A 21,649-nucleotide genomic window follows, 5' to 3' on the forward strand; every position below is an offset into this window, starting at 1 on the left:
CAGGAGAGGAAGGAGGAAGAGCTCCACCCCACACCCAAACTCTCCAGATTGTTTTCAAATGACTTTCAGAAACAAAGCCTTTGTATTCCCACAAGAACGTGAGATGAGCGTCTAGCTGAAAATCTGAGGCTTTCACTACTGACTTAAGTAGGAGTCTTAGTGCTTAGTGATCTAGTAGCTTATTCCCAACTGAGAAAACATCACAGAACCAAATATTTTCAAGGTCATTAACAATTGAATGGGGATTTCAACAGGGTTAAGTATGAAGATGGTTCCAATATGAAATATCATTATACTTTGGAACAAATGCCCAGGTTGAACCCATAATAATTAATATTGCTTTCCTAATTACATGTCAATAAGCTGTGGGAGTAACTATTCCCTTTCCCCATTTGTACTGAAAAAAAAAAAAAAAACTGCTTTAAATTCACTTTTTAAACAATACTGTGAATATTTATTTGGAAGTGGTGATTAATTATTCTATATTTCTAGTAGTGTAAACAATAAGTTTTGAAACATAATCCTGCATGTTGGATAGGAAATATATTTTGCATTTTAATTATATTTTGTCCTTGATTTTCAGTATTTGCCTTTATTGCAAGGGAAGTCCTTAGGCATGATTTTTGAGAAAAGAAGTACTCGAACAAGACTGTCCACAGAAACAGGTGAGTCCACTGAAGAACTTCCATTTGTGTTAAAGAGGACTTAAACCCACTTGTTGTCTGGTAAGGACTTGGGAGTGTAAGTCAGTGGGGGAGTTTGTTTGCCTCTTTAGCAACCACAAATAGCAAACATTTTCACTGGGAACAGTAGTGTAAGCCCATGAATGCTTCTTCCAATTCTCATAAAAAGTTGTGAGCAGAAGGATTAGCTTCATCTCTTGGAGTTCCATGACGATTTGAGTACAAGTCCCACACAACTCTTCATGTTGAGGGCAAAATGTAGATGGATGCAAAATCTTAGGCCTTAAACTCATGTGAGTAACTAATGTGTTCATTTTTATGACACATGAAGAACTTTTTCTTGTGTGTCACATTTCTGCTGGTGGGTGCAAACAATCTCTGCCACATTAGGCAGTACTCAGTTGTTTCAGGGTTTTCTTTGTCAATTTCAGGTCTTCTCTCCCTTCCCCTACAGGCAGGGCTAAATCCTGGAGGGTATCTGAATGTCAAGATATCTAGGGAGGACTGGGGATGTGGCTCAAGAGGTAGAGCGCTCGCCTGGCATGCATGCGGCCTGGGTTCGATCCTCAGCACCACATACAAATAAAGATGTTTTGTCCGCTGAAAACCAAAAAATAAATATTAAAAAAAATTCCCTCCCTCTCTTTAAAAAAAAAGATATCTAGGGATCTGGTTCTTGGTCATCAGAATTTCATCATCAAATGTCTATGCTAGAGTCTGCTGGGACTTATATATTTCTGTTGGATCTTGGCAATCTCTAATTTACTGCAGGGTTTGTTTCACTCTAATCACAAGACTGAATATATCTTTGTTTGGTTCTCTATCCAAGCTACAATGGGCACAGAGATACTGCAAGGTTGTCTGTGCTCTATTGTTCTTTCCACAAGCTGGGTGCCAGGGAGATTTTTTTTTTTTTTTTTTTTTTGCAGATGGGTACCAGGGATTGAACTCAGGGGCACTCAACCACTAAGCCACATCCCCAGCCCTATTTTGTATTTTATTTAGAGACAGGCTCTCGCTGAGTTGCTTAGTGCCTCACCATTGCTGAGGCTGGCTTTGAACTCGTGATCTTCCTGCCTTAGCCTCCCAAGCCACTGGGATTACAGGTGTGCACCACCATACCCAGCCAAAGAGCTTTTGAACTGTCACTCCCTTGTAGAGCTCTGTTTTAAAAGCAAGAAACAGTTGTTTTCTGTTCTGGGGTTCTTCAAACTCATCTGAGATTTCTATCATGTTCCCTACCCTTTGGAAATTGGCCTGGGATACACACATCTGGTACAGTGTCAATTCTATTTCTGTTGCTTCCTCTCTTATTCCCCTTTGGGTTCCCAGTGTTGAAGGCCAGGTGATAAAACAGGAGAAAAAACTGGCTCTGACTAGCCATGTGTTTTTCCAAATCTATTGTTTGTGCCTAGAATTCCAGGCTGTGAAACTCAAATTTTCTCATTTTTCTCAAGCTATTATCTCTGTGATGAGTTTCAAAAAGCCTATTTTGACATTTATAAGCCATGAATTGCCTCTTTCTTTCTCTCTGTATTTCTGCTCCATCAGACCTCCCTTAAATCAATAATATGACTGCTCAAATGGACTATCAGACAACGTTGAGGAGGAAATATCAAAAACAAAAACATATCAGCTGGGCTGGGGTTGTGGCTCAGTGGTAAAGCATTTGACAAGCACATGTGAAGCACTGCATCCGATCTTCAGCACCACATAAAAAATAAATACATTGGACTGGGGTTGTGGCTCAGTGGTGGAGTGCTTGCCTAGCATGTATGAGGCACTGGGTTCAATTCTCAGCACCACATATAAATAAAGAAATAAAATAAAGGTACATCAACCACTAAAAATATTAAAATAAATACATAAATAAATGCATACATAAAATGAAGGTATTATGTCCATCTACAACTAAAAATAATTTAAAAAAATATCAGCTGGTTCTTTTAGTGTCTTATCCTACCTTATAAGCATCAGAGCTTTCTAGAGCTTAGATGTAAACCACTACTGTACTACATGTGATTTTTGCCTTCCTTGTAATGAATGATTAATAATGAAATTCACCAAATAGATAACAAAAATGTTTGTTATCTAGGGGGATTAAGTGACTTCTAAGTTCACTCAATTAATACAAATAGCACCAGAATTCAAATATCAAACCCACTTTTCTTATTACTGCAATCCTTTTGCTCCTTGAGAGAAGGAAGCTGGAAAAGGAGAAACATATAAGGTGTTACCTAATCTTAAAAGTCCAAGGAAGAAAACAGATGAGTATATTTTGCTCTTTAAAGATGCCCTCCTATTGGCATTTGATTGGCAGTAGGGGGAAATTAATAAACCAATCAATAGTTCTCAAATTCTGCTCCCTCTGACACCAGTTTTTTATGAGTTGGGCTGAATTTTATTTCATCTTTTTAAAAATTTTACAATTACAAATTAAAACTACACTGAGATTCCATCTCACTCCAGTCAGAATGGCAATTATCAAGAATACAATTAGGGCTGGGGTTGTGGCTCAGTGGTAGAGTGCCCACCTAGCACACGTGAGGCACTGGGTTCAATCCTTAGCACCACATAAAAATGAAATAAAGATATTGTGTGCCCATCTACAACTAAAAAATACATATTAAAAAAAGAATACAAGTAACAATAAATTTTGGTGAGGATCTGGGGAAAAAGCTTCACTTATACATAGCTGGTGGGACTGAAAATTGGTGCAACCACTCTGGAAAGCAGTATGGCGATTCCTCAGAAAACTTGGAATGAAACCACCATTTGATCCAGTTACCTCACTCCTCCCTCTATACCCAAAGTACTTAAATTCAGCATACTACAGTGATGTAATGGATCAATGTTTATAGTGGCTCAATTCACAATACCCAAGCTATAGAACCAACCTAGGTACCCTTTACCAGATGAATGGATAAAGAAAATTTGGTATACATACACACACAGTGGAATATTACTCAGTCATAAAGAAGAATGAAATTATGGCATTTGCTGGTAAATGGGTGGAACTGAAGATTATCATGCTAAGTGAAATAAGCCAGTCCCAATAAACTAAAGGCTGAATGTTCTCTCTGATATGTGGATGCTAATTCACAACAAGGGAGGGTAGAGAGGGGAAGAACAGAAGTTCATTGGATTAGACAAAAGGGGAATGAAGGGAAGGAAAAGGGGATAGGAATAGGAAAGATACTTAAATGAATTGGACATAACTTTCCTATGTTCTTATATGAGTACACAAATAATGAAACTCCACATCATGTACAACCACAAGAATGAGATCCTAATTAGAATAAGTTAAACTCCATGTATGTATAACATGTCAAAATACACTCTACTGTCATGTATAACTAAAAAGAACAAAGTTTAATAGCAAAATATTAGCATTAGTCCTTAACACAGGTGGTCTTCTTGGAAGCTGCCCAAAGAACTGTTGAATAGAGTTTTGAGTTGATAAATTGACTGAAATGGACTTTTCTTTGTTGTTTGTGTTTGTACCACTCTTCTCTGTTCAATTGTTATGTTTAATATCAAAATGTCCCTGAAAAATTGATCAATTTCACCATTCACAATAATATGGTAGTTAAGCTACTAATGAAAACAAGAGTGAGGATTTAACATGGTTTTGGATGTAGACTTTGTGCCAAGTGCTCTGTATTAATTGCATGGATTATCTCGCTTAATCCTCACAACAACTCTATGAGGGCAAGACCATTAATGAAAACAGGCTGCAATGGATTCAGGAAATGACCAGTGAAGACATAGTTAATGAACAACAGGCCCAGGATTGGAAGCTATTATTAAATGTATTTTTTTAAAATATCCAGTTTAATTCAGGCATGTAATGGTCATGTTTTGTTCTAGTAAGTTTTTTTTTTTTTCTACAAATGGCATTAAGCCTTTTGTTAAATGATGGCTTTCTCTAAAGAGGTGTTATAAAACCTGCACATAATTGCAAACCATCACAATAAATATATGAGGGATGTTTGTCTCTTAAAACTTAGGGTTCACAGAGTATTTGTTTTTATCCTCAGTAAGTACCTGTGGGTCTAATTGCTTATGGCATGCTGCCCAACTTGGTAGTAGAACAACCTGGCAGAGTGAGAAGCTGCTCAAAAGCTTATGGAAATCATAATCATGGCAGAGCATTTCTTTGTGTTTGTGCATCTCAATAGTTGTCATTCAGTATGATTTTTTTTCAACAGATACAACAGGTCCAACCTGTTTCATTGGTGTTTAGAATGAAAATAAGATGTAATTAACTGTCTATTACTGCCCTCAGAGTTGTACCAACCCCTAGGATGGGGTGATCCTCAAATGATGGTCCTTGAGGATTCCATCTCAAGCTGGACAGTCAGAGATCCAGGGGCCAGGGATGTAGCTTAGTGATAGAGTGCTAGTCTAGCATGTGTGCGGTCTGGGGTTCCATCCCCAGCACCACAAACAAACAAAACAGCACAGACATTTTGGGGGATATAATAAAATTCTCGACTCAATTTAAACCATATTAATTGTTTATGTAACATGTTCATTAAAATGTAACATGTCAGCCAGGCACAGTGGCACCCTCCTGTAATCCCAGAGGTTTGGGTGGCTGAGGCAGGAGGATCATGAGTTCAAAGCCAGCCTCAGCAACTTAGTGAGGCCCTAAGCAACTCAGTGAGAACCTGTGTCTAAATAGAAAATGAAAAGGGCTAGGGATGTGGCTCAGTGGTTAAGCCTCCCTGAGTTCAATCCCTGGTACCAAAAAGAAAGAAAGAAAGGAAGGAAGGAAGGAAGGAAGGAAGGAAGGAAGGAAGGAAGGAAGGAAGGAAGGAAGGAAGGAAGGAAGGAAGGAAGGAGAAAGAAAGAAAGAAAGAGTAACAAATCACTAAGTGTACATGTAGTTTAATGAATTATTATAGTGAATTCACTGTTGTCACTAACACCCAGGTATAGAAATAGAATATTAATAAGTACCCAGAAGCCCTCTCCTCCCCCCTTGTATTTTCTTCCACTTGCCCCATCCAAGGGTAAACATTATCCTGGCTTCTAACACAGATTAGTTTTGCCTGTTTTGGAACTTCATGTAAATGGAGTCATTCAGCATGTATGCTTTTGAGTCTGGCTTCTTTCAGCATTTGTGTTTGTGAGTTGTGTCCTTGTTGCTGTGTGTGCTTGGAGCTCATTCCCTCCTCATCCGCTTTGTGTACCTCCCTGGCCAACCAGGCAATTCTCCTGTGTGTCTGATGATTATATTCTTTTATTCCAAATTAATTGAGCTGATGGACAGATACATTTATTAATCTCAGGAAGTGCAGTAGCTGATAGAAAAATGCACAGGGCATTCTAAGAGATGGTTCTTTTCATCATTTAACAGATATGATTCACTTTCAAGGTGAAATAGAAGTTGGTGCCTTAGCAGCTGTTTCAAGTTCATCATCTTTGAAAAGAGGCTAATACGAAAATTGTGATACTATTCTGCAGCTATGAAAGTCAAGCACAGAGAAGTTAGTAAGACCCTGTCTCAAATAAATAAGCAAGAAATCTGGGAGTTTGGCTCAGTGGTAAAGTGCCCCGGGTTAAATCTCCAGCCCCCCGCCCCCCCCAAAAAAAGTTATTGGTTATAATCATCATTAAACTCCAGTATCTCACTTCAGAGATAACAGATATTTGTTTCTTTTTTGTATTAACAAGATGAGGGAGAATTTGCCAATGTGGAAAATGAGCCCTTTCTCCCAAGTCCTTCCTTCTTTTCATTCAAGGAGTGATTCTTGAGCACTTACTATTCACCAATATTTATTTTAAGTGCTTGAGTAAGCGATACATCAGTAAGCAAAACTGGAAATTCCCCACATTTGTGGAGCTTGCCTTCTAATGTGTACACAGACAACAGACATAAGAAATAAATGCTTGATATAATATGTAGGAAGGTGATAAGTGCTCTCAGCAAGCAGAAGAATGTGCCCAAAGATCACTTTGATTGCTCTGTTGAGAATAGGCCTTAGGGAAGGGGGGTTTGTAGAAACAAGATACAAGCAGTGAAGCTTGTCAAGAGAGGGGAGAGGGAGGGACTGGATCCAGGGTATTAGTAGTGAGAGGGGTAAGAGGGGCACATTCTAGATATGTTTGGAAGGGAGAGCCATCAAGATGACTTATGAGTGGCTGGGGTTGTGGCTCAGTGATACAGCACTTGCCTAGAGTGTGTGAGGCACTGGGTTCAATCCTCAGCACCACATAAAAATACATAAATAAAACAAAGGTATCATGTCCACCAAAATTTTTTTGAAAAAAAGGTGATTTATGAATTTGGCAGAAGAGTGATATCAAGAATGACTTCAAGATTTCTGCCTGAGCAATTTGAAAGCTGCAGCTGAGGCAGATTGAAAGGGGAAGATCAGGAGTTCAGTTTGGGGTGTATTGAGTTTGAGATGTTTATCAGATGTACAAAGAAAGGTGTTGAAAAAGCTGTTGGATATGAGTCTGGAGTTTTGGAGTGAGATCTGGCTTAGAGAAATTTGGAAGTCATCAGTATATAGAGGGCATTTAAGTCCATGGGACTGGATACTGAATTTGAAACTTTTGCTAGTGCTGAAGCAAGGAACACCTGCATTTTCCTAGAATGCCCAGACGTAGGGCAGAAGAGGAAGGTGGAAAGGTGAGCTTGAACACTTTCAGGAGTCAAACATCAAAAATGGCATCAGACTCTTTATTACTGGACCCATGGCAAGTAGGACCATTTGGGTGTTTCATATTCTCTAATTCTACTTGGAACCTAGCACATCTAATCTACAAGGGATCTCAGGACTTTAGTCTTTTTCCAGAAGAAAAAAAAAATCTGAGTACAGTTTCACTATGTTGTCCTGTTCCTGTAGATCACAATGTGGGCAGGCTCAGAGGGGAGCTCCCCTACAGGGATTATAAAACAATCTTCCACAATTTTTTAGATTCTTTGATTCTCAGAACTCCCGTTTATAAAATTCTTATAACAGCATATACTATGCACTTTATCAGAGCAGAGGATTCAGTAGAAGGATGTTTATAAAACTCTCGCACATGACTGTGTTCTGTGAATAATTATTGCAAGTGTCAGAACATGGTGGCCTCTGGATGAAAAACATTTGGTTTGGATTTATTTCAGGGAGAACATTTAAGTATAAAATAGGTAGAATATAATTATTTCGTTTTTATACAGTGACAGAAACAATGACAAGTTTTCAAATGAATAGAAAAATAGAAACATTACCAGAAGGAACACACTAATACTCCTTTTATCAATCTAACAATTGTCATTATACTGCTGTCTTTAATTTATTTTTTTATTGCTGAAATCTTTTTGATTTTTTTTAGTTGTAGATGGACTCAATACCTTTATTTATTTATTTATTTATGTTTTTTTTTTTTTTTTTGAGGGGGATACCGGGGATTGAACCCAGGGGCACTCGACCACTGAGCTACATCCCCAGCCCCATTTTGTATTTTATTTAGAGAGGGTCTCACTGACTTGCTTAGCATCTCACTGTTGCTGAGGCTGGCTTTGAACTCGTAATCCTCCTGCCTCAGCTTCCCAAAGTGCTGGGATTACAGGCGAGCGCCACTGTGCCCAGCAATTTTATTTATTTATTTTTATGTGGTGCTGAGGATCGAACCCAGCATGCTAGGCAAGCGCTCTACCACTGAGCTACAACCCCAGCCCACTGCTAAAATATTTTAAATTGAATTAAAAGTACAATATTTTTATCCCTGAATACATCAATTTGCATCTTTTTAAAAACAAAGGATATTTTACTATATAGCTATATCATTACTTACATAAGAAAAATAATGATTCCTTAATATCATTTAATACCAGTCCATTTTCAAATTACATTATTCTAATTTTGTTAAGGCATCAGAGGAGAATTTTATAAGTCCTTGAGTTAAATTCTTATTTGTGGGTCTAAAACAAACTCCTCATCTCTGGTCTGGGTTTATGGCTCAGTGGCAGAGTGCTTGCCTAGCACATGCGAGGGCCTGGGTTCAATCCTCAGCACCAGATAAAAATAAATAAATAAAAAATTGTTAAAAAAAAAAAAAAAAACTCCTCACCTCCTCCAATTCACTATGCAATTAATGATTTCCTCCTCTTTTATGGAAAACAGATGGGATTATCAAACTGTGACTGTTGTATATTTCCCAAAAGATAAATTAGGCACAATGTAGTATGAAAGGAAAAGTAATATTTGCAAAATACCCCAGACAATTTTCTATCTTGTAATTATGCTTATTTGCCTTTAATTATGTTTTGGAGGAAGTCTGCCCGTTGAACCTGTCTCCAATGAGATAGCAATGTTCTGGCTGGATGTCACCATCTCCCACAGTTTTGCCCCAGAGGAAGTGACAAAAGGCTCTGCTTGTGCCTGCAAGTTTAGCTGTGACTTGGAGCAGAGTCCTCTGTGTAGCATTCTCTTCAGAACAATAGAATGTGTTACAAGGGCAGAACAGGGTGGGAGCCATCCTCACCTGCTCAGGTATCCACAATACTCTCTCAATGCAAGGGTGATTGAAAAAGCAGTGAGCATAGTGTGTGAATAGAACTTCACAAGAAAATGTGAATGTGTTCATTAGAAAATGTAGAAATCAGTAAAGTGACCCTTTAACACTTAGTGACTTGAAAACACCATCTCTTTGCTTACTTTATTTTACTTTTAAGCTTTTTAAAAATTAAGGTACTTATAGTAAAATGCACAGCTTTTAAGCATATACTTTAATCAGTGTTGACAAGTGTGTATATCCATGAAACCCACAGTAGCCCACACTTTATCAAGATATAAAACATTTTCATTGCCTGACACAGTGGTGCACACCTGTACTCCCAGTGGCTCAGGAGGCTGAGACAGGAGGATTGAAAATTTAGGGTTAGCCTTAGCAACTTAGGGAGTCTCTAAGCCACTTCATGAGACCTTCTCTGAAAATAATAATAATATCAAAACAATAATAACAATAATAGGCTGGTGTTGTAGCTTAGTGGTTAAGGGCTCCTGGGTTAAATCTACAATACAAAAACCCACCAAATAAACATTTTCATTACCCTAGAGAATTCCCCAATACTCCTTCCCACTCAATCCCCCACTCCAGAAGCGGCCACTGTTTTAATTTTTGCCACTCTAGGTTAGTTTTTTTTTTTTTATTTTTGGTACCAGGGATTGAACCTAGGGACCTTAACCCCTGAACAATACCACCAGCCCCTTTTGTATTTTATTTAGAGACAGGGTCTTACTGAGATGCTTAGTGCCTCACTGAGTTGCTGAGGCTGGCTTTGAATTTGCAATCCTCCTGCCTCAGACTCTTGAGCTGCTGGGATTACAGGTTGTGCGCCACTGTTCCTGGCTCTATCTTCATTTTGCCTAGACTAGAACTTCATATACATGGAATCATGTAGTATTTATTCTTCTGGATCTAGCTTCTCTCATATTATGTTGGAGATAGTTCATTCCTGCTTATTACTGAGTAGTATTCCATTATAATCCATAATATCCCATACAACTATTTCATTTTTCCATTTTCCTGGCTGGGCAGCTTTCTAAATTGAAAGAATCAAACCTAGCCATAGATCCCAAAAGGGAACAATATTCCATCATTGCCATGTCCCTAACAAATAGATGCAGAGATAGGCATACACCTGAAGGAAAGTTAAGACCTTATGCACAAAATTTCATCCACTTCCCTCAATTCTTCATTTTGCTTTGTTTGGAAATTCCCTGTCAGAGAGGTTGGAGAGCTTTAAAGATGGTCACTTGTCAATTGAGATGGTGCCAATTGCTCGTAATTTTGTTTCACATTTTAGTTCTTTTTTTTATTATTATAGGTTTTGCACTTCTGGGAGGACACCCTTGTTTTCTTACTACACAAGATATTCATTTGGGTGTGAATGAAAGTCTCACGGACACAGCTCGGTTTGTAAATCTTTTCTTCTCTCAAAATATTATTTCAAAATTTGATGGATAAATTTCAAAAAGAAAATGTGCTACTCTGTAAATAATGGTTTTCCCTCTGAGAATCCTTTGTACTATTCTCCATTTTGTCTTTCTCTGTTTACCTGATATTTGGACTGCCTCTTCATCATCCTCTGGCCACTTTTTCATGAATTAAGATAATTTGTTTTTGTGGTGCTGGGGATTGAACCCGGGGCCTTGTGCATGTGGGGCAAGCTCTGTACCAACTGAGCTATATCCCGAGACCAAGATAAATTTTTCTTAGCATTTTTTGAAGAATTTCTGATTATAAAATTTCAAACAATGAAACTTGGAAACCATGAAGTATGATTCTTACGTTTGACAGTTGTGAAAATGGAGGTCCAGGAAAATTAACATAACTAGTTAGTTTCAGTGTAGGTAATAATATGAATAGCTAACATTTATTGAATATTTATTATGTGCCAGCTACTGTTCTCAGTTCATCTTTACAACAACCCACAAAGATTATCAAAAAGACGTGAAACAGTCTAATTAGGAACATACTAGCTGCTATAACACAAAATTTCAAATGTCTTAACGTAGTCAATGATTTAACTTAGTGCAGATATTCTTGATTGCTAAGAGGGAAGGACAGATTATTAAGTTACAGATTCATTCAGCAACTGGCTGAGAGTAGCTCTGCCATCTTCAACATGTGGCCTCCAAGGTCACTCTGGATGTCAACATCCAGCTAGGACCTAGGAGAAGAGAGCATGAAGAAGGGATACTTGCTTCAAAGCCACCTTAGCGGGGAAGTGGCACAATCACTTCCATTCACATTCCATGGGCAAGTACTAGGAGCTCAGCCTAACTTAGATGAAAGGAGAGATGGCAAAAGGCTCTTGTCCTCTATGTTATAGTGAAAGACTGAAACAGGCCTTCTGACTCCACATGCAATGCTCTCACCACTATAGAATGTCTGGCTGAGAAATCCAGAGCAAACGTCTTTGTTAAATGTTTTACCCTCAACAGAGAAGACTAATGTTTTTTTTTCCCCCCCTGAAATGATATGCTGTAAAGTAACTCCTTGCAGACACTGTCTGCTTTTTATGGCAACAATCCAAGCGTACACTAAAGAATTCACCTTATTTGACTTGCTGAAGAGATTTCAAATATCTCATCTTCAAAACTTTTAGTTATGTTATTTCAGGTGGGGAAATGCCAGAAATAAGAAGTGTGATTAGCCTCTGGATACTAGAGACAGAATAAATGAACATAAATGAGTTTTTCTTCCAGATATGCTGCCACTGACTGCGATTATATTTGCCTAACGATTTTGCTTATGCAAAAGCGAAACATATTTTATTCATAAGCAAATATTAAAATCAGGTTAAAGGATGAAGTCAGTGAAACATATAGGAGAGAAGTTTCAGTGGAGATTCTCCACTCAGGACCAGGTGAACCATGGTGACTAAGTCATGTGTGAATTAGTGGCTGGAAAATTGTGTAGTTAAAAGAAAATGGAGCACCCAATAAAGACTTAAGCAGGGCAGATTAGCATCCAGAAAGAGGTCAGGGCCTAGAAATCAGTGGAGTGGGAAGGATCCTATAAGTCAGAAACAAATAGCCAAACATAGTTTGAAATTTGAGGATGAGTATAAACATGCTCATTTTTGTGCCTGCTGTCCACACAATTCCCACTATGAGTCCTTGGATAGAGAAATTCTAGAAAGATCCTAAGGAAAATTGTGCTCAAAAGTTCCAACATGATTGCAGCTTTCTGAGTTCATGTATTTAGTTCCATTGCTTCATAAATATATGGACACATAAGACTGGATCCATATAATTCTAATTGATCATTTCATGTGACCCAAAAGACTGAATGGAAATAATTGGCACACCTTAAAGGGTAACTGTTATGGACCTCTTATGACATTATCTCTAGATCATTGTAAAGATCTTGTAAAGTAAATATTATTGGTCTGTTTTTATAGATGAGGAAACCATGGCTCAGAGAAGTAATGGAACTTAGAAGCTAATTTAGGATTGAAATCATGCCATCTTTCTTTTAAGGCCAGGTTGTTTTGATCACCCCAAATGCTTCTTCTATTTAGACCATGAGAGTGACGGTGAAATAAGTTATGGAAAGCATTGGTTTATGTGTAAGGAGGCCCCCAGGGCCAGTAGAGGGCCTCAGGACTCAGCATAGTCATATTCAATCAGCAAGGGGAAAAGACACAGGTGGTAAAGTCCATAGGAAACCAGGTGCAAGCTTCCAAAAGTCTTCCCCTAGTGGGGTCACCTAGGGAATACACGTAATTCTCTTAGTAATGGATTCTGACAACACATGTGCAATGTCAACAAAGGTAACTCATTAGAGACTGTGCACCCAGGGTTTTTGTTGGAATCTGGTAACACTGGAACCCTCTCCTTGGCATGTACCCAAATTCCATATGTCCAAAAGGAAAGCAGATGTTCGCCTTATGTCATATTGTTTGTAAAAATGCTTGAGGCATGGTGAGTCATTCTTATCAATCCTGGGAATGGTGGAAACTCTTCCCAGAGTGAAGTTCCCAGATGTCATCCAAGTGCTAACCTTGCAAGGAAATGTTTCAAAGAATAGCAGTCAGTTATATAGTTAGCACATTTTGGTGAGGCTTGGAAATCAGGATACTTGAGACCTAATCTCAGCTTTCCAACTTACCTACTCTGATTTCATAGGAAAACATTTCTCTGGATCTTCATTTCCTTTTCTACAAAAGAAAGTCATTCTGATTTTTAAGGTCCAATTTATCCTCCTAAAAGCATACAGTATATTAGATAACAGGTGATAGTCCTTAAACAGAGTTGTGTGTCCCAGTATAAACTATGTGTAGACAGATGCAGAGGAATTTAGATCAGGGTAGAGATAGTAGGTAGAGAGATTAATTTCAGGGTTTCTAAAACCCAGTTTGGGGATTATATTGGGGCATTTGTTAAAATGTAGAATTCTGGACCCCACACTCAGAAATTCTAATTCTCTATTTAAGTTTCAGATGCTGTGAGGTAATCTACATTTTTACAAGCTTCCCTCGTGATTCTAATGCAAGAGTAGGTGAACTATACTTTGAGAGATCCTGAGTTGACAGATGATATAGGAAACCTGGGCTGTTGTGCTGTGTATGTAGACTAGTAAAGTCATGAATGGTAAAGAATGGATTGATCATAAGAGATTTTTTTTGTGTGATTTCATGTCAGCTGATTATGACAGATGATTAGATAATGGAGATGAAATGATTCCAGATTCATTACTCTTAAAGTGTGTGTGTGTGTGTGTGTGTGTGTGTGTGTGTGCGTAGGCAGAAAAGGAAAGAGAAAGAAGTTTCTGTTTTGTGGAGAAGGTATGTAGATCAGGTATTGGACATACTGCATTAAAGATTGAACTTTTAAATGTACCATGTTCACAAGCCACTGGAGATAAGCACCTTGGGTGACATTGGGAACTGGAAAAATATAAGTACCTATAAGCTCAGTGGTAAAGAAAAAGAAATGAGCTCCAGAGTCTCTTGGGAGAATTGTAGAAGGCTATACCTTGAGGGCAGGTGCAATTAGAGTAATATGAGAATAAAGATAGTACAATATTAGAACAGTCTGGGATGGGAGATGTGGGGTATCAGAAAAAGGGACAGAGCAGCTACTGTGGAAATCTGGCTTTCTCCTGTGTGTCCCAGTATTGCTTAATCTGCCAAAATACCTAACAAACAAGATATGCTGAGACTCAGAAATTCAATAAACCCAAATTGAAGAAGACAAGAAAAATCCACTGCCTTTTACAGAAGTAATTGAACAGGAGAAGTAAAGAAGCAGATCTTAATGACATCTATTCTGCAATATGCACCACACAACCCTTAACAATTGCCTCTTTTGCTTTTTGTAGAAGTTTAAATTTTTAAGATGTAAAGGGATTGGGTGATGTTTAAGTGACAGTGCTTGCCCTTTCAAATCAAGAAAATAGTGCACACCTGACACTGATTGATGGTGTCGCTTCTTCAATCTACCTGTCTAGCTGCTCTGGGGGCCTGGTAGAATAAAAAGTGCCTGCACATTGGTGAAAGAAGAAACTGAGGGGGAATTTAGTGAATGCAGTAACAGAAATCGGGGGAGCAAAGCCAGGCCAGTCTCTTGAAAGGTGTTAAATGCAATTTCCAAAGTGTCACTTATTTTTCATGTGATTTAATTATTCATTTATTCAAAAACAGTTATTGAATACCTAGTTTTTCTTCCAGACATTTTAGCACTGAGAATAAAATGCTGATCAAGTCAAACAAGATCCTTGTTGGAGTGGAAATAAAATCCAGAGTGAGGAGGGCTTTTAATAAATAAACAAACAAAGCATGAATTAAAAAGCAGGTTGAAATATGTACTATAATGAAGCTAAGGCAAGTGATCTGTCAGTGGAGGTGACCATCAAGTTGAGAACTCAATGAAAAGACAGAGCCAGAAATGCAAAGCTACGGGAAGAGCATCACAGACAGAAAGAACTGCTGGTGCAAAGGCCTAAGGCAGCAACACATTGCATGTATGCAGGAATAGAAGGAAAAGCAGCAATGTTGGAAAATGTCCGAGTCGTGGGTGAATTCTCCTCAGCTAAGTCTGAGTTGAATATTGTAAAAACTGAAGGTAAGTGAAGGGGAGCACTGATAGGAGCTGTCTATTGACATTTTGGAGGAGCTGGTGTATCAGGGAGCCCCAAAATCCATTCCCAAGTTCAATGATTCATTAGGACTTATAGGGCTCAATGATTATATTCATGGCTAAGATTTATGACAACTAAAGGATACAAATCAAGATTGTAAAGGATGGTTAGAAGTATACATCATTGGTAGAACCCTTGCCAAGCATGTGCAAGGCTCTGGGTTCAATTTTCAGCATCACACATATGCACACACATGCACACATGCATACGCACACACATGCACACATGCATACGCACACACATGCACATTATCACTCCATCACGCATATGCAAACACATACTACAAAGGGAAAAGGCACATAGGGTAAAGTCTGGAGGAATCCAGGTACAAGTTTCCAAGTCTTAACCAGTGGAATTACACAGGGTGAGCTTAATTTTCTCATCAAACCAGCTCTCAGAGTTTTTACTGGAAACTGGTCATTTAAGCACCCCTCTGCCTAGGACAAACCCCAATTTCAGTCACTCAGAAAGAAAGAATATATTTAGCCTAAATAATAGTGTGTGTATCCCCATCAGTTTTGGGAATGGTGGAAACTCTTCTAAAGGCCAGGTTCCAAGATGCCTGCTGAGGGTCACCCTTGTAAGCAGGTCTTCAAAGGATAGCTGTCTCATGGCCACCATATTAATTATTTTCTGCACAACCAGGCTCTCATCTCTCTTCAGCATTTTGAAAAGAAAAAAAATCCATATGTTCTCTAACTGGTAAGGATAGTCTTAAGATTTGAGTTGTTTACTCAGTTTAGTGCTGATCCCTGGAAGCCAAGGCTCCCATCAAATAGAATCAACCCTGTTGCTCACTTCCCTCTTTTGAGAAGCCTCTCTCATTAACTCTTTTCCACCCTCTAACATATCAGAAAGCACCAAACATATACCTGTGCATTGAGCTAAATTTGCTTCACATTGGACGGCATTTTCAGATTTTGTCAATACCATGGTGCTCTAATGGGGTTAAGAGATAGATATTCTATTTTTTCCCTTGCCCTGGGCTTGTACTTTTAGATGTAACACCAGAAGTGACACCTTAGCATGACTCAGATCGCTGATTCTTTGGAAATTTAAAATCAGATGGAACTTAGCAACAGCAGTGGAACATTATCACTCCAGTTTCAAGGCTTTGTGTTTCTTCCATAATGATAGCTGTTCATGCCTAATGCTCTGAGTGCACAATTGAAAGGTGCATAATAGCTTCACAGTCATTTGCACTTTAATACAGTACTTAGTAATATGGCTTCAGGAACCATGTGTATGAAAGGCTCCATATAAAACCAAATAATGTAATGTTGTTCTATTCTAATTACTTTCCCTATAGAAGTAATTTACTTATGGTAGTGATTGTTAAAGTGTGTTCTACTAATGTAAAACTAAGAGAGGAATCAGCATAAACCATCATACTAGTTTCCTAGAGCTGCCACAACAAATTATCACAAACTTCAGTGCTTAAAACAATAGAAATTTATTTTCTTACCATTCGGGAGAGTAGAAACCCAAAATCCATGTGTCCACAGGACCATGAGTCCCTTTGTGGTGGCTCCTGTAGTCCTTGGTACTTCTTCACTTGTAGTTACATCACTCCAAAATCTGCCTCCATCTTTACCCTGGCTTCTTCTCTATGTGTCTCTGTGTACCCTGTCCTCTTCATAAGAACAGTCATTGGATTTAGAACCTACCCCCACACCAGTATAACTTCGTTTTAACCAGTTACATCTGCAAAGGCCCTACTTCCAAATGAGATCACATTCTGAGTTTCTAGTCATCAAGAAACAGGCCTTTTGGAGGGACAACATTCAACTCACTCTGCCCATGCAGCATCGTGGAAGAGTTGCCAACTGTTATTCTGACAACCAAAATAATGGAAGTTATGGAAGAATTTCTACATGAGAAGCAGTCAAGAGAAACAGGGAATCATGGTCATATTTAAAGGAATGTTTTTTAAAGTGTTCATACCAATGGTATAAAGATCAAAAAGGTAAAATTTATAGTCTTTATTGGCAAAATGTTTTAAAATATTGGTACCTAATGGGAAATATTTGCCTAATTAGGTACTCAATAGATCGGTGCCAAATGAGGAATATGACATCTCCTTGAATCTTTACAGAGGACACCAAGACACCACACAGGACAGTTATATATCCTTAGGTAAATGGTGACAATATAACATAGTTCTCACAGTCTGAACTATGTTATATTCTCTTAGAATCATGTGTTGTAGTATAAAGAATAAAGGCATTGAAGCAGAGTCAGGTTTTGATTCAATTCATAGCTCTCCTACACACTGGCTCTTGTGGTTTGGGCCAGTTGCTTCTGAGTCCCAGGTTCCTGAGTTGCAAAGTAGAAATGTTTTATGAATCATATGAAGAGAAATGTGATCATACTTGTAAAGTATGGGCATACAGAAGAAATTCAAGTTATGTTAGTTGAATCAAGTTATGATCTAACTCAATCTTGGGACAATCTCCAACTCAAATCTGGCCTTCTATGTGATTTCCCAGATGGCTCACACTGAACTTCCTCTAGTTCATTTTGAAGAGATCATTCTGAATGCCATAGTGCCCTACTGATTTTTCTCAAAGGTTCTCAAACTTGGAATCTGACATTTAAGCCAAAACAATGTGGTCACTGTAAAATATTTCATGAATGAGTTGAAAATGGCAATTTCATTCCTTCTTGGCTTTTTCCAATACTGGCCTATTTGATAAGGCCCTATGTAGGCTTGATGAAGGTTTTCTTTCTTTCTTCATCATTCTTATATTGATATAACTAAAATGATAACCTGAGTATAAATACCAGAGGGTTGGAATATTCTTCCTCCTCAGGGGAGACTCAGAGAGTTTATCCTTTGACCAATTTACATTGCAGATCCTATTTCTCCTCTAGGGCCTTGACCTGCTTTTATAACAAATAAAATTAGGAAACATCCATTTTGGAAATGATGACAGTACTCTCAATGGTGTCATTATATGCAACCAAAGTTCTTCTCAGTTTCCTAGTCAGCTATTCAACTAATAAATGTTGTCATTGATAACAAACTGGAGTCTAGATTGCACATGGTCTAATTTGAGGGAGAATGGAGACAAAGGAGAGAATGAATAGCAGGGCCCTATGAGAATACAACTTCTGTTTGTCTTTGGCTTTTGTGAATCTGTAGGGATCCAGCTTGACTTGACTGCATACATCTTGAGTTACAATTACCCTTGTTGCCCTTGAGTAACCCTGGCTTGTTTATAGATAAACAAAGCCATTAGAATGGTATGTGGTACTGCACATGCCAGGAATGTGCCTGATGTCCTGATGTAAGTTTGAGATAATCCAGGTACATTTCAGTTTAAATGAAAACCATTTTTGCTCTGGTCACCATCTAAGCCCCCTCCATCTTGTCCAAGTCTTGTTGCTGCCCTTGACTGTTACAGGGCTGGGGTCTTCCAGATGCAGCCTGAGCAGCCACTGAAGTTCTTGGGTGCTTGTTCTTATGAATCTGCTGGAAAGAATTTGAGAGAAACACAGAATAGTAAGCAAAAAGACAGTGAAAGGACAGGGTAACATATGACATAGGACCTGTACAGACCACCTGGAAGAAATGACAGTGTAGTGCTCACAGATTTGGAGTTTTTAAGGAGTTCCTTCCCTGTTCTTGCCTCAGTTCTCCTGTCCCCTTAATTGGTTTATTATCATTTGGATAATCCTCAGCAAACTTTCCTTGTGAGGTCTTGATGTTCTGGTTGACAGGGCGATTGGGGGATGTGACACAGTTTCAGTGTCAGGGGAGGGTTCTGGTGACTTGATTATAAGAGGTAAGGACATTATGGTCTAAAAACAGTGATGTCCCTTGAGGAGTTATAATCAACTATAGCTGAGGGAGGTCTTGACATCCCAAAGCCCACTTTTCTGAAGCTTGTGTGCTTCAATTAGGTTTCCCCATGATTTTAAGTAATAGTTCCCTCAAAGGATCATAATTACCTACAGCTTGCGGAAGGTTGGGCGTTCCAGCCCACATTCCCAAATGCTTGCCTGTTTAGATAAAGTTCCCTGTGGTTTCGGTTTTATGACTCTTGCATTTTTCTTGGTGCATAGGCCTAATGTCTGTCCTGCATTGTCCTTTTTCCCACCCACCTGTTCATGGTTAACTAAACTACCTAACATTGACCACACTTCTCTCAGTGAATCCTGAATAGATTGCACTCTGTTCAATCCTGAATCTATCTCTTTCTTTATTCTCCTGGTACCTTGTAGCCAGTTCTCACGTATCTGCAGTGGATTTTCCCAAAACAGGCACAGTCAGTGCGTTCTATTATTTTAGGAAGAATTCAAGTCCTTCTAAGGACATTAGAATTGCTGGGGGATCATCCATCTCCACCATATCCACATTTGCTCTTAAGATTTGTCCCTGGAGCTGGGGATGTGGCTCAAATGGTAGCGCGCTCGCCTGGCATGTGCGGGGCCCTGGGTTTGATCCTCAGCACCATATAAAATAAAATAAAGATGCTGTGTCCACCGAAAACTAAGAAATAAATATAAAAAAATTCTCTCTCTCTCTCCCTCTCTCTCTTCTCTTTAAAAAAAAAAAAGATTTGTCCCAGCACACTACGTGTGTGTGTGTGTGTGTGTGTTCACTCAACCCCACAGACTCTGCACTAGGCCTCCCTGGGGCCATGGAGGACTTTGCTTACTATGTTTTTTTTTTTTTTTTTTCATTTGTGGCTTGAGGGTGTTTTAGTTAAGTCCTAAGCAAGTTTCCATCTTATACTAAAGGAAAAAAAAATATCTAAAACTAACAGAAGCTCAGGGTTGGAAAGGATTTATTTAGATCAACCATTCTTTTCACACTTTCCACACCACTCCTTAAAAAATGGTCATTGAGCCCTGCATGAAAATATACAGTATCAGAACACTCTACATACTAAGCCATCTTGTTCCATTTTTATGTAATGGATTTGTTCTACCCAAGAGTTTATATAATCTGAGAGTTCACTTTTATTTATATTTTATTTTTGTTACAGCATTATATACTGTGGTATAATATATATATAAAATTTGGAATTTGATTTCAGTCCCTGTTCCCTGCCCTTTTCCTCCCTTTTCTCTTCCCTGTTCTCCTCCCTTACTCTACTGATCTTCCTTTTGCTCATTTATTTATTATTTTTTGATTGGTTGTTTCTACTTATACATAAAGGCAAAATTCCCTATGGTATATTTATATATGTGCTTAACATGATTTTTAAATTTTTTTAGTTGTAGATGGACACAATACATTTATTTTATTAATTTTTTAAAATGTGGTGCTGGGGATTGAACCCAGTGCCTCACATATGCTAGGCAAGTGCTTTACCACTGAGCTACAACCCCAGCCCCACAGAACATGATTTTGTTAAATTTGTTCCATATTTCCTCCCTTTCTCATCCCTCTTTCTTCCCTTTCCATCTCCTTGTTCTAGTCCACTGATCTTCCCTATATCTTTATAATATCTGATCCTCACTCCTTCTTTCCTTTATTTTGGAGAGCCCTCTTTAAAAATAAGTTGAAATTGGTCTTGTTACTATTCTTCTCAATGTTCTTCTGATTTTTAGTATCTTTATGAACTCATGGATTTTAGTATATTTGAAGGTTTCACTTCATTCCATTTATTATCATTATTGAGGCTCAGATGTGGCCAGTGTAATATGTGTTCAGGTTAGGTTATTTTGACCGAGCTCCATTTGTCTTTGATAATTCCCTTGCTTTTTTGTATAAAAGGATGTTCCCAGGCTCATCTTGTACATTTCTTTACCAAGGCCAAGAATTAGCCATTGCTCTAAGAAGCCTTAGTTCAGTTTCATTTATTTTCAAAATGATATTTGAGAGAAATTTCCTTTTTGAATGATGTTTTTCTGATCATTACAATAGTACTTCTTTTGATAGAAAATACTAAAAGAGATGAAAAAAATCTTATAAGCCACTGATACCACTGTTATCTAGAAATAGTCAATGTTAGCATTTTATCTCACGAACCATCTTTTCATTTAAAGTCCCATACCATGCCTCTCCCTTTTCTAAACAGCAGGGAAATAGGCCACATATTAAACATTTAGGCAAAATAGAATAACTTATTTTGAAAAATCTTGATATCTGCTATTCAACATCCAGAACAAACTGGTATGTGTGAAAAATGTGGATAATGTGGGTTTTTGCAAAAGCTGTTTTGGTACCATTGTTGGCAATACCTAAAATCATCTCCAAAGTTGCAGGAATCTGCTAGAAGGCAAGCAGAACTCCATATTTTCAATGAAAATGAAAATATACCAAAATGGAGTCTTTATGGAGCCAGAGAGTATTTTTA

General features: G+C 38.3%; 1 protein-coding gene across 1 annotated transcript in view; it reads left to right on the forward strand.

Moving 5' to 3' along the window:
• The window catches only part of Otc (ornithine transcarbamylase), a 57,402-nt gene that overhangs the window by 14,603 nt on the left and 21,150 nt on the right, over nucleotides 1-21,649 (forward strand). Inside the window, exons 3-4 of the mRNA XM_027927433.3 lie at nucleotides 584-665; nucleotides 10,516-10,603. Of these exons, the coding sequence (XP_027783234.2) occupies nucleotides 584-665; nucleotides 10,516-10,603 (170 nt within the window). The remainder of the gene's footprint in view (nucleotides 1-583; nucleotides 666-10,515; nucleotides 10,604-21,649) is intronic.

Source organism: Marmota flaviventris, chromosome X, assembly GCF_047511675.1.
Source record: "Marmota flaviventris isolate mMarFla1 chromosome X, mMarFla1.hap1, whole genome shotgun sequence".
NCBI lineage: Eukaryota > Metazoa > Chordata > Mammalia > Rodentia > Sciuridae > Marmota > Marmota flaviventris.